Source organism: Oryctolagus cuniculus, chromosome 19, assembly GCF_051225735.1.
Source record: "Oryctolagus cuniculus isolate XC-2025 breed Fujian yellow rabbit chromosome 19, ASM5122573v1, whole genome shotgun sequence".
Taxonomy (NCBI): domain Eukaryota; kingdom Metazoa; phylum Chordata; class Mammalia; order Lagomorpha; family Leporidae; genus Oryctolagus; species Oryctolagus cuniculus.
The window spans coordinates 17,645,883-17,657,149 of record NC_142885.1 but is presented as its reverse complement, the minus strand read 5'-3'; the positions used below and the strand labels follow the sequence as shown (position 1 = coordinate 17,657,149).

At 58.8% G+C, this 11,267-nt stretch overlaps 1 protein-coding gene across 2 annotated transcripts; it reads right to left on the bottom strand.

Annotated features, from left to right (window-relative positions):
• Positions 1 to 423: 423 nt before the first annotated feature.
• Positions 424 to 9,243, bottom strand: TBL2 (transducin beta like 2). Of its 2 annotated transcripts, none has more exons than XM_002721965.6 (7): positions 8,993 to 9,243; positions 7,238 to 7,368; positions 6,814 to 6,998; positions 6,322 to 6,473; positions 5,934 to 6,060; positions 4,746 to 4,898; positions 424 to 3,589 (listed from the first exon to the last, which is right to left on the bottom strand). In XM_002721965.6, exons 1-7 carry the CDS (start codon positions 9,120 to 9,122, stop codon positions 3,127 to 3,129), a joined length of 1,341 nt encoding a protein of 446 aa, XP_002722011.3. In that variant the 5' UTR covers positions 9,123 to 9,243; the 3' UTR covers positions 424 to 3,126. The 2 variants fall into 2 exon arrangements, with proteins under 2 accessions (XP_002722011.3, XP_089178110.1); XM_089321984.1 differs by having other exon boundaries at positions 9,010 to 9,160.
• Between the last annotated feature and the right edge of the window lie 2,024 nt (positions 9,244 to 11,267).

The window sequence follows — 11,267 nt, the reverse complement described above, 5'->3', positions numbered from 1 at the left end:
TGCAGACCCTGGGAGGCAGCAGCGACAGCTCAAGTAACCGGGTTCCCGCCCCCCATACTGGAGACCTGGATGGGGTTCCTGGCTCCGAGCTCCATCACAGGCATTTGGGGGAAGTAAACCAGCAGTTGGGAGCTGTTTCTCTGAGTGTCCAAAATAAATAAATCCCCAACTTCTACTGAAAATTTTCAAACCCACTGGAGTTGAAATAGCATTATAAAAATACCAATGCTGCCTCCACACTCTCAAGTATTTTTATCAAGAAGCAAAAAACAAAACAAAACGTAAACCACAGAAAGCCCCAGCAGCTGCTGCGCCCACTCCCCACCCCCCCCACGGGCCCAAGGGCAGCTTTCCGTCCCGGAGGTCTGCAGTCACCTTTCCCTGCTGTCTCCATGCATCGCATCAGAAACTCACGAGGCGAGGTGAGGTAGGAAGAACAGAATTTATTCCCATTTTACAAACAAGGAAACAAACTCAGAGCCGGCGTGACCCGCAGCCGACGGCAGGACTGAAGACTCCTGCCTTCAGCGACAACATCCCACAGTCGCTCCCTCTCCGGGCTGTGAGACGGGAGAGTGACCCCAGAGCTGCTTCTAAGAACAGGGGGGCCATGGGGCTTTAGCCTCACGCTTTGGACAACAGTACGCTATTCACAGGCCCCGTGTGCACAGATACCTTAGTCGGTCAGATGTGTGTTACCAGGAGCCTAAAGCAGAGACTGGCAGTATGAAGACACACGGAGAGGAAACCAGTCTCCGTCCTGTGGCCCTGGCTCGAGTTCAACATTGATTGAGTGCTTACGCTGTCCCAGGTACCACCGCGCTTGAGACACGGAACCAAGGAGCTGGGACCCTGCCCTGGGGAGGGGGGTCACACACGCACGTCCCAGGGGGGTTCCTCAACAACCCAGGGGCTGGTCTGAGGGATGAGACCCGGCCCACACTGGAGTTCTTTTTTTTTTTTTTTCAAATAAGTTGCCAACTTCTAGCTTCTCAGAAACAAGTGACGTCTGTTAGATCCCCGGCCCCTCCCCCCGCCGAGGACGCCCGCGCTCTGGCTCACCGCAGTCCCCACCATTTCTAACTGTCTTATGGGCAGGCGGCAGGGGGCCTACCACGCGTTTATGCTACCTCCTTGACGGAAGCAAGCACTGGCGCCGCAGACACGTATCCAAACAAGAGCATTTCAGAGAGCGAACGCTGCAGATACGGCGGACAGGGAGTGCAAGGGCCGCGACGTAATTGGTGAAAAGGGCTACTTCAGATGGGGTGGTCAGGAGAGCTGGGTCGTGCGCCAGGTGCAAACGAACAACCGCGGCTGGAGGCAAGCCCAGAGCAAGGCTGGGGCGAGCGGCAGAGTGTGTCAGGAAACAACAGAAAGCAAAAAGAGAAGCAGGAAAAAGGAGGAAGAAGCCAGATTCCACGGGGACCCAGCAAGCCAGCCAGCCTAAGAGTTTTGGACTTTATTCCCAGCGTGGCGGCTGCAGGCTTAAGGGCTGCAACCGCGGACTCCCGTGACCTGCCTTGCATGTTTTTCCCCAAAGATCACCCAACTGCTTAGCAAAGTGCGGCTCAGCAGAGGAGGCAGGGGGGCCGCTGGGCGACAGTGGCTGGGACCAGGATGGTAGCAGAAGAGACGGAGGGAGGCGGCCGCCTCGGCATCTGTCAGCTGCAGCGCAACCAGAGGGACTTTCTGATGAGGAGTGGCAGTCCTGGCGGGAATGGCGGGAGGGAGGCAGTGACACAGGCAGCCTGTGTGGCGAGCACGCCCTCGCGGCGCTGCGCACGGCACACGCAGGGGCAAGATGTCTCCGGATGAACGCACATTGCCCGGAGGCCAGGTCTCCCGAGATCCCTCAGTTCCAAGATTGCTTACACACAAGCAGTCCTCAAATCCAGAAAGTCGAACGCCTAAGGACTCAATGTCCAATCAAATCCATGCCTTCAACTTCAACTAGAAACTCAGTCCCCTCTATTGCCTGGCATTTTACAACATCTGCTGTGCTGTCAGTCAATTGACCAAAAAAAATACAAAAATCAAAAAAAGCACTCCCTAGACCTGCAGCCAGCCTCGAGGGCAGAGGGCACGTCTTATTCCTGTTTCTCTCCTGTCCCTAGAGCTGTGCCGGCCGCACGGTAGGTGCTCACGTATCCCAGATTCTCGCGAGGGCCCCGCATGGTGACCGACATGCACCTGGCAGCCTGCCCCTCCCCAGACACCGGGGTCCCCTAGTGCCTTCATCTTGGACTCTGCAGCCTGCGGAGACTGACACACCGACGCCTCGCAGTTACCTCCACAGGAACCGTTTGATGGACTGAGAAGACGGCCCACCAGCCGGGAACGCAGCCCCCGCCCCGCCCTGGCACAGAGGAGCCCCCCCCCTTAAGGGAACACAAGACTCTCCCACGCAGCTTCAAGCAGAACCAAACACAAACTGCAGGATCCGGTCTCCCAGAAAACTTTGCCTTTCCAACGTACGCGTTTCCTTCCTTCTAAACGTGGCTGCAAGCCACGCCGAACCTCCGTAGTTCACGACACTGAACAACATCACTACCTTTTCCAGTTTTCTCTGAATTCTGAGACTTGATGCCTCTCTCAGGCTCACCAGCTGGGCAGAGAGGCGTATTCGGCATTTTACAAATGAGAAAACTGAACCCCAGAAGGAAGTCCCTCCATTGCTCTGTGATGGCCTTAGGCGCCTGGCCTGCTCTGACCCACAGTGCACTCCCAACTTCCGGGCGCACAGAAGCGCTGCTCAGGACTCCTGTGTCCCCTGGGGTTTGCACCGCACGTCCACAGAGAGCGCTGGGTGGCAGGGTGTATTGCCCCAAGGTCAAAGACCACATTCCCTCCTCTCTCTGCCACTCTCCTCCGTTCCAGGGGAAAGAGACATTAAGCCTTTTGGGCCCGGGGAGAAACAGAAGGGCTGTGGTCATCCATCAACAAGAAGGCAGAGAGAGAGAGAACTAAGTAGGCAAGAACAACTTCAATAAGAAAAAGAAGACAGGGGCTGACAGTAAGACAATCAGGCGCCTCCTTTCAGAAGCTGTCCCCCGGGGAGTACCTGGGAAGCAAAGCGGCGGCGGCGGGGGAGCAGGGCCCACCCCTCCCTCTGCGCTGGCCCAGTCACTTCTTCAGGGCCCCCAGGCTCCTCAGGGCCTCCTGGGCCTGAGTCAGCTGCTGCTGCAGCCTCTGGCGGGTGCTCTCGTTGGAGGCCCGCTTCAGGAAGCCCTGTGTCTCCTCCACCACTGCGCGGTGGCCGGCGGTGTTGTGGAAGAGTCGCACGGCCCGGTCCCCGCACGAGGCCAGAAAGCGCCCTGTGATGTCAAAGGCCAAGTCGCTGATGCACTCGCCGTGCACCTGCTGAAAGCACTCCTCCTTCTCACCGCGCCGGGTGTTGTAGACATGGATGCTCGTGCCGCTGGCCAGGGCCAAGACCTGGGCGTCAGGGGAGAGTGCCAGGCGGCACGGCATGGTGCCCGCCTCTTCAAAGCGGCCTGTCCGCAGCAAGTAGGGGTCTTGCTGCTTTTTGTATTCCACGTCCGTGTCCCACAGTTTCCACGTGCCGTCCTTGGAGACTGACGCCATCCTGCAGCACAGAAAATCACAGCTCAAACCGCGACACAGCCTGGCATGGGGGAGCTCCGGGACAGCCTGGGGGCCTCCAGCTAGCAAGTCAAGCCTACTTCCTGCTGAGAGCCAGCGTCCCACCCATGCAGAGCTGCAGGAGGGACAGGCAGGAGGACCCAGCCGTCAAGGAGGGCTGGTGCAGGGGGAGGCAGCTCTGTGGCGCAGTGGGTTAAGCTACTGCCTGCAAAGCTGGCAGCCCATGCCAGTGCCCGTTCAAATCCCAGCTGCTCCACTTCAGATCAAGCTCCCTGTTATGAAATGCCACCCACAGGGGAGACCCAGAGAGAGACCCGGGCTCCCCACTTCAGCCTGGCCAAGCCTCAGCTATTGCAGCCATCTGAGGAGTGAACCAGCAGAAGGAAGATTTCTCTGTTAACTCTGCATTTCAAATAAATAAATACATCTTTTTAAAAAAAATATATTTATTTGAGAGGGAGAGTTAGTCGAGAGAGAGAGAGAGAAAGGGAGAGACACAGATAAAGGTTTTCTATCTGCTGGTGCACTCCCCAGATGGCCACAATAGCTGTAGGTGGACCAATCCGAAGCTAGAAGCCAGGAGCTTCTTCGGGGCCTCGCAAGCGGGTGCAGGGGCCCAAGGACTTGGCCCATCTTCCACTGCTTTCCCAGGGCACAGCAGAGAGCTGGATCGGAAGTGGAGCAGCTGGGACTAGAACTGTTGCCATATGGGATATCAGTGCTGCAGGTGGAGGCTTAGCCCACTACACCACAGCACCAGACCCTAAATAAATACATCTTTAAAAAAAAAAATTGAGCTGGTGCTGTGGCACAGTGCATTAAGCTGGTGCCTGAAACGCTGGCATCCCATATGGGTACCGGTATGAGTCACGGCTGCTCCACTTCCAATCCAGCTCCCTAATGCACCTGGGAAAGCAGTGGAAGATGGTGCAAGTGCATGACCCCTGCACCCACGTGGGAGACTCAGGTGGAGTTCTTGGCTCCTGGCTTCAGCCTGGTCCAGTCATGGCTGTTGTGGGCTTTTGGTTAGTCACCCAGTAGATGGAAGAGCGATCTGTCTCTGTTAACTCCGCCTTTCAAATAATAAATTAATAAATAAATAAAAGAGCCAGGAGCGGCCGACTGGCGCCATCACTCACCTCCGGGAGTCGTTGGAGAAGGCGAAAGCGTGGACAGCCGCGGAGTGGCCCTTCAGCTCGAAGGCTCGCACGACCTCCTGGAAGTCCCCCTTCTTTCCAAAGCAGACCTCCCAAACCTTCACATCTGGAGTGAAGCCACACGAGCCCACAAACCTGCCAGACAGACCAGATGCCTTTCAAATGCAAGGGTATCTTCTTCCTGGAGCCCCTAAGTCCCCTCCCTAAGAAAGCTAACAAACTCTTATCTAAGTAACACTGTACCCTTTAACAGGTGCTTTTCTGGACCCAGCCCTGTGGCACAGTGGGGTAAGCCACTGCCTACAACATTGGCAACCCAATCGGGTACAGGTTCAAGTCCTGGTTGCTCCACTTCCGATCCAGCGCCATCATGTGCTTGGGAAAGCAGCCGAAGACAGCCCAGGTCCCTGGGCCCCTGAACCCATGTGGAAAACCTGACTGGAGTTCCAGGCTCCTGGCTTCAACCTGACCCAGCCCTGGGCACTGTGGATGTTTAGGGAATGAACCAAATGGACGGAAGCGCTCTTTCTCAGTAACTCTGCCTTTTGAACAAATACATCATTTAAAAAAATAGTAATAAAGGGCCGGCGCCGCGGCTCACTAGGCTAATCCTCCGCCTTGCGGCGCCGGCACGCCGGGTTCTAGTCCCGGTTGGGGCGCTGGATTCTGTCCCGGTTGCCCCTCTTCCAGGCCAGCTCTCTGCTGTGGCCCAGGAGTGCAGTGGAGGATGGCCCAAGTGCTTGGGCCCTGCACCCCATGGGAGACCAGTATAAGCACCTGGCTCCTGCCATCGGATCAGCGTGGTGCGTTGGCTGCAGCGCGCCAACCACAGCGGCCATTGGAGGGTGAACCAATGGCAAAGGAAGACCTTTCTCTCTGTCTCTCTCTCTCACTGTCCACTCTGTCTGTCAAAAAAAAAAAAAAAAAAGTAATAAAGTGCTTTTCTATACGGGACCTCAGTTTATCTCACAGCCTTGCTCTAAGAAACACAGCACCCCCAACTGTTATAAAATGACAGACTCTGGACTTGGGGCAGCTCCCGTGAGGTCCCCTCCCTTCTTTACTGCAGTGGGAGGGGTGGGACTTGCTGCTGCAGGCTGGGCTTTGGCTCGGTCTAGGCCCGCCCAGCCTCTCCTCTCCCCTCCTCACACCACACCCCTCCTTCCTCACCTGCTACAAGGGGATATGGCAGCGTAGGTGTTGTTCATCTGGTTGGTGTTGATGGTGGCCAGCACCTGGCCTTTCAGATTCCAGATGAGAACAGTCGTGTCACTGGAGGCCGTCATGATGAACTTCCCTGAGGGAGTGAGGCAGGACGGGAGCTGAGGGCAACGACCTCACCCACGGACATCCTCCCAGGAGGCACAGAGGCGGCTGCTGCCCCCCTGCCCAGCCACAGGTCGGCACAGGGAAGGACCCTGCGGTGGCTCAGAGGACTCCACGGGAGCACAGAGCCCCTGTGTCACGCACCAAGAGCCCACGCACTGTCTTTCCCAACACATACAAGCGGGTCCATGACCTTGCGCCCGGGGCAGGCTCCACGCTGCGTGCCTCTTACCTGTGCTGGCGATGCCGATGCTGATGACAGGGGCCTTGTGCCTTTTAGGAAAGTCCTCTGGGGTGGCTGTGAAGGTGTAGCCCCCGTCCTCTCGCTTGCTCATCTTGAAGACACGGAGGGTGTCTCCACCAGCCAGCCAGACGATAAAGGCCCTAGAGACGGAGCACACGGGTCACTGCCCCACCTGGACATGCACACCTGTGTGCTCAGGTCTGGGGATGGGTTCTGGGGAAAACCAGGATTTACCCTCATGCCCCACCACCCAGCCTCACAGATTAACCCCTCCAAAGACAAAGTCCTCATGGCTTCGGCACCTCCCCTCTCTGCTCCCTTGCTGTGTAGCACCACAGCGCTGCCAGGAGCCCCGGGCAGTGCTCAAGCTAGCTGGGTGCCCTCAACGCCACCCCAAGGGAGACCCCGGAGCTCGCCTCGCTACCCTACACGGGACGCGGGCAGGCCCCCGGGACCGGCCGCGGCTGCGGGCTGCCCCACCTGCAGTCGGGGCTGAAGCGCACCAGGGTGGCATGGTCCAGCTCCACGTTGGCCCTCATGCTCCGGTGCTCCCGCTGCAGGAAGTCCTTGGTGCTCCAGAGGCGGACCGTGCGGTCATCTGCGCAGGTGGCCAGGTACTTGCCATTGCTGCTAAAGTCCATGCAGGATACGTTCCCGCTGTGGCTCTGGGGGAAGGGTTGCAGGGAAGCATTGAGTGGGAACCCCACGGGCACCTGGAGAGGCCAAACCTGGAGCCAGCCGGAACCCTAGGGCCTCAATGCCTGGGGTAGCCGGCAAACTGGGGACCAGACAGGACAGAGGACGGGCCACGCCCACTGAGTCTGCACAGAGGCAGAGACCTGCACGGGCGTCTCAGGGTCAGCGTCTGTGCACGGGGGCTGTGCGTGCGTGCGTGCCCACGTACCTTCAGCGCTGCGGCCAGGAGGCGGTGGCTGAAGGTGTGCTGCTGAGGCTTCTCCTTGCGAATCCGCTGCTGCTGCTTCTGCTTCTTGGAGCCCGAGGACTTCTCAGGTGCGAGTCCGTTTGCTTTCTGGCCTGTGAGGTGGGGGCCACATCATTCCCCCATTCTCTCCCTCCTAAGCGTTCACTGACCACCTATGATTGGCCAGGCGCTGAGTGCGGCAGCAAGAGATAAACCGGATCTGGCCTTTATTCTTCCCAACAGCGTGATGTGGGCACAGACGCAGGCTTTGCAATCTGACCTGGGTTTGGATTCTTTTTTTTTTTTTTTTAAAGACTTATTTATTTGAAGGGAAGAAAGAGGAGAAACAGGCAGAAAGAGATCTTCCCTCCACTGGGCCCAAGGCTGGGCACACAGTGGAAGACAGGGGCCTGGAACTTCCGGTCTCCCACATGGGTAGCAGGGCCCAAGCACTTGGGCTGTCTTCCCAGCAGCATTAGCGGGGAGCTGGATGGGAAGTGGAGCAGCTGGGACTCAAACCGACGCTCATGTGGGATGCAGGTGGCAGCTTAACCCACTGCACCATAATGCTGACCTCTGGGTGTGGATTGTGACTGTGCCACTGAGGAGGCGGCCAGTCTATGGAGCACCGCAATGCAAATTAGAAACGCCAGCCTCATTCAGGGCCGATGCTGTGGCATAGCGGGTAAAGCCGCCACCTGCAGCGCTGGCATCCCATATGGGTGCTTGTTCAAGTCCCAGCTGCTCCACTTTCCAATCCAGCTCTCTGCCGTGGCCTGGGAAAGCAGTAGAAGATGGCCCAAGTCCTTGGGACCCTGCACCTGTGTGGGAGACCAGGAAGAAGCTCCTGACTCCCGGCTTCAGATCGGCGCAGCTCCGGCCGTTGTGGCCATTTGGGGCGTGAACCAGCAGTGGAAGACCTCTCTCTCTCTCTGCCTCTCTGTAACTCTTTCAAATAAATAAATAAATCTTAAAGAAAAACAGCCTCTGTGTGACAGCAGTTGGGCAGGTAACACAGCACAGCCGGGAGAGTGCGGATCCTTGGCCAGAATAAAGTGCGTCTTCCCTAGCAGCCTTGGCCTCGGGAACATTCTTAAATCCCTCTGGGGCCTTGGATTCCTTCAACAGGTTGAAAGTATTGGACGAGGCAACACACATAGGGCTAGAGGCTCCGGGGCATCCCAGAAAGAACCCAGGGATGGCGGGAAGTCCAACCCGTGTGGGAGCTCCCAGCCCCTCGCCAGGAACGGTGCCAGTCAACTTAGGCATCCCCTGCCTCATGGAGGACCAGGCTAGGCACAAGGCTAGCACCTGGAACACGCGCGGCTTGGGCTCCTACCCTACTAGCTGGATCGAGCTTCTGTCTGCCTGTCCTCCCCCTCTCCTGACCCCCACACGCTGCGTGGGGGTGCCTCGTCTTGCCCCTGGGGGCAGCCATCCTCCCCGGGGCCCACGCGGCCTCCCCATCTCTGCGAAGGGGTCCTGCACACCTCCCCTCTCGCTCACGTCGGACACGCTAGGGGACCCCTCCCCCCCGAAGCCCACCATGGAGCAAGGGGTGCACCGAGCTAAGTCGCTCTGCCCTCGCTCTAAAGTCGCGCACCCCAGGCACAGCCGCAGAGCCCCGGAAAGGCCACGGCGCGGGACCCAGGTTCTAACCAGGGCTGCCCAGGGGCGAGGGACCGGCCCGGCCAGGCGGCACCTCGTCCCTGCGAGCGACGCCCTGGCCTCACTTACGCGCAGGCGGGCCGCACCTCTCCTCTTCCGCGCGCAGCCACCCCCGCGCCACCGCCGCCGTCGCCATCAGGGCCAGCAGTCCAACCAACAGGGACAAGCCCATTAACTCCGGCATCTGTGGCAGCTCCATGTCGGACACGCCACCGCCAGCTCAGCCGCGCACCGCTCGGGAGCCCGTACGTCTCCGCGGGGCCGCGCTCGCACGCGTGGGCGGGGCTGGCCGTTAGAACCGCCCAGAGGGGCGGGTCCGGGCCGTTTGAACGTCTCGAGGGGCGCGGCCTGGCCGTTTGAACGTCTCGAGGGGCGGGGTCTGGCTGTGAGCGCTTCAAGGGGCGGGGCCTGGCCGTTGGGACGCCTCGAGGGGCGGGGTCTGGCTGTGAGCGCTTCAAGGGGCGGGGCCTGGCCGTTGGAACGCCTCGAGGGGCGGGGTCTGGCTGTGAGCGCTTCAAGGGGCGGGGCCTGCCCGTTGGGACGCCTCGAGGGGCGGGGTCTGACTATGGGCGCACCTCAAGGGGCGGGGCCTGGCTGAAGCCCGACGCCGGCCCCAGAGTAACTTACCCGTAATAGCTCATTAAAGGCTTTATCGCAGCCATTGCCGCACTGGGTCCTTCTAAGAGGCGTGGTGGACATTACTTGTCTCTGGGAAAGCGTCTCCAGCGTGAGGAGACGGGAGGGAGGGAGGGCGTCCCCCGCGTGAGGGGACCGTCGGATGGGCTTTCGCTGGGGATGGAGCCGGGGAAGGGTCGTTCCGGCGTTGGATGCGGGGCAACCTCGGCCCGGCCCCGAGAGCATGATGGCGGAGAGGGTCGGGAGGCCTGGAAGGGTCGCGGGCTCTGGCTGCATCCTGCAGGCTGGTTGTTCCAGGGCCAGATGTGTTTCTCCTTCTCTGTCACTCTGCCTTTCAAATAAATCTTAAGAAAAAAGATCTTCCATCTGCTGGTTTATTCCCCAAATGGCCACAGCAGCCAGGACTGGACCAGGCCGAACCCAGGAGCCTCTTCCGGGTCTCCCACGTTGGCTGGCAGGGGCCTAAGCATCTGGGCCATCGTCCACTGCTTCCCCAGGCCATAGCAGGGAGCTGGATCAGAAGTGGAGCGACCGGGACTCAAACCGGAGCCCATATGGGGTGCCAGCGCTGCAGACCAGGGCTCTAACCCACTGAGTCACAGCGCCAGCCCCAAGTCTCTGTTTTAAAAAAGATTTACTTGAAAGTCAGTTACCGAGAGGGAGGGAGAGACAGATCTTTCATCCGGGTCTCGCACGTGGGTCGCAGGAGCTCACATGCTTGGGCCATCTACTGCTTTTCCCAGTCCATAGCAGGGACCTGGATCGGAAGTGGAGCAGCCTGGACACAAACCGCTGCCCATAAGGGATGCCGGCACCGCAAGTGACAGCTTTAATGGCCAGGACACAACTCAGGCTCCTTGGGAAAGATTGGTGGATGGAGCTTGGAAGGGGCGTGTCTGGGGAGGGAGTATTCCCAGGACGAGCGTGCCCCACGGGGTTCTCAGCACCGCGCAGCACAGAGCAAGTTCAAGGCTGGAGACTCCAGTCTCAAATGCTTCCATCCCCATGGAGGAGCCTGGCTCTCCCCACAGTCCAGGCTGCGAGCTGTCAGAAGCTGCCCGAGGGCCAACTGACAGCCAGACGCACCCGCAACCTCGGGGAGGAAGCAAAGGGAGCAGCCTCACTTCCTTCCCTTTGTCTTCTGCAGGGGAACTGGCATTGACTCAGCCGTGGGTGGCGGGGGGGAGGGGGTGTCCACAGCATCCTGAGGAGACTTTGCCTCACTAATGGAGGCCCAGGGGGCCAGCGTTGTGGAGTAGCGGATGCAGCCACACTGCCTGCGGTGCCAGCATCCCGTATGGGCATCAGTTTGAGTCCCGACTGCTCCACTTCCGATCCAGCTCCCTGCTGATGGCCTGGGAAAGCCACAGAAGATGGCCCAAGTCCTTGGGCCCCTGCACCCACGTGGGAGACCCAGAGGAAGCTCCTGGCTCCTGTCGTCGGATCGGCACAGCTCCCGTCGTTGCGGCCAACTGGAGAGTGAACCAGCAGATGGAAGACCTCTGTCTCTTTCTCTCTGCCTCTCTCTGCAATTCTGTCTTTCAAATAAATAAATCTTTAAAAATAAATTAATTAATTAGAAAAAAAAGGCCCTTTTCGCCAAGAACCCCCATCTAGAGACAAAACTACTTTAAGGAATTTTGTTCACCAGACGTTTCTTACGGATTTAGTTTTTATTTGAAAGCGAAAGAGGGAGAAAGGGAGAGGG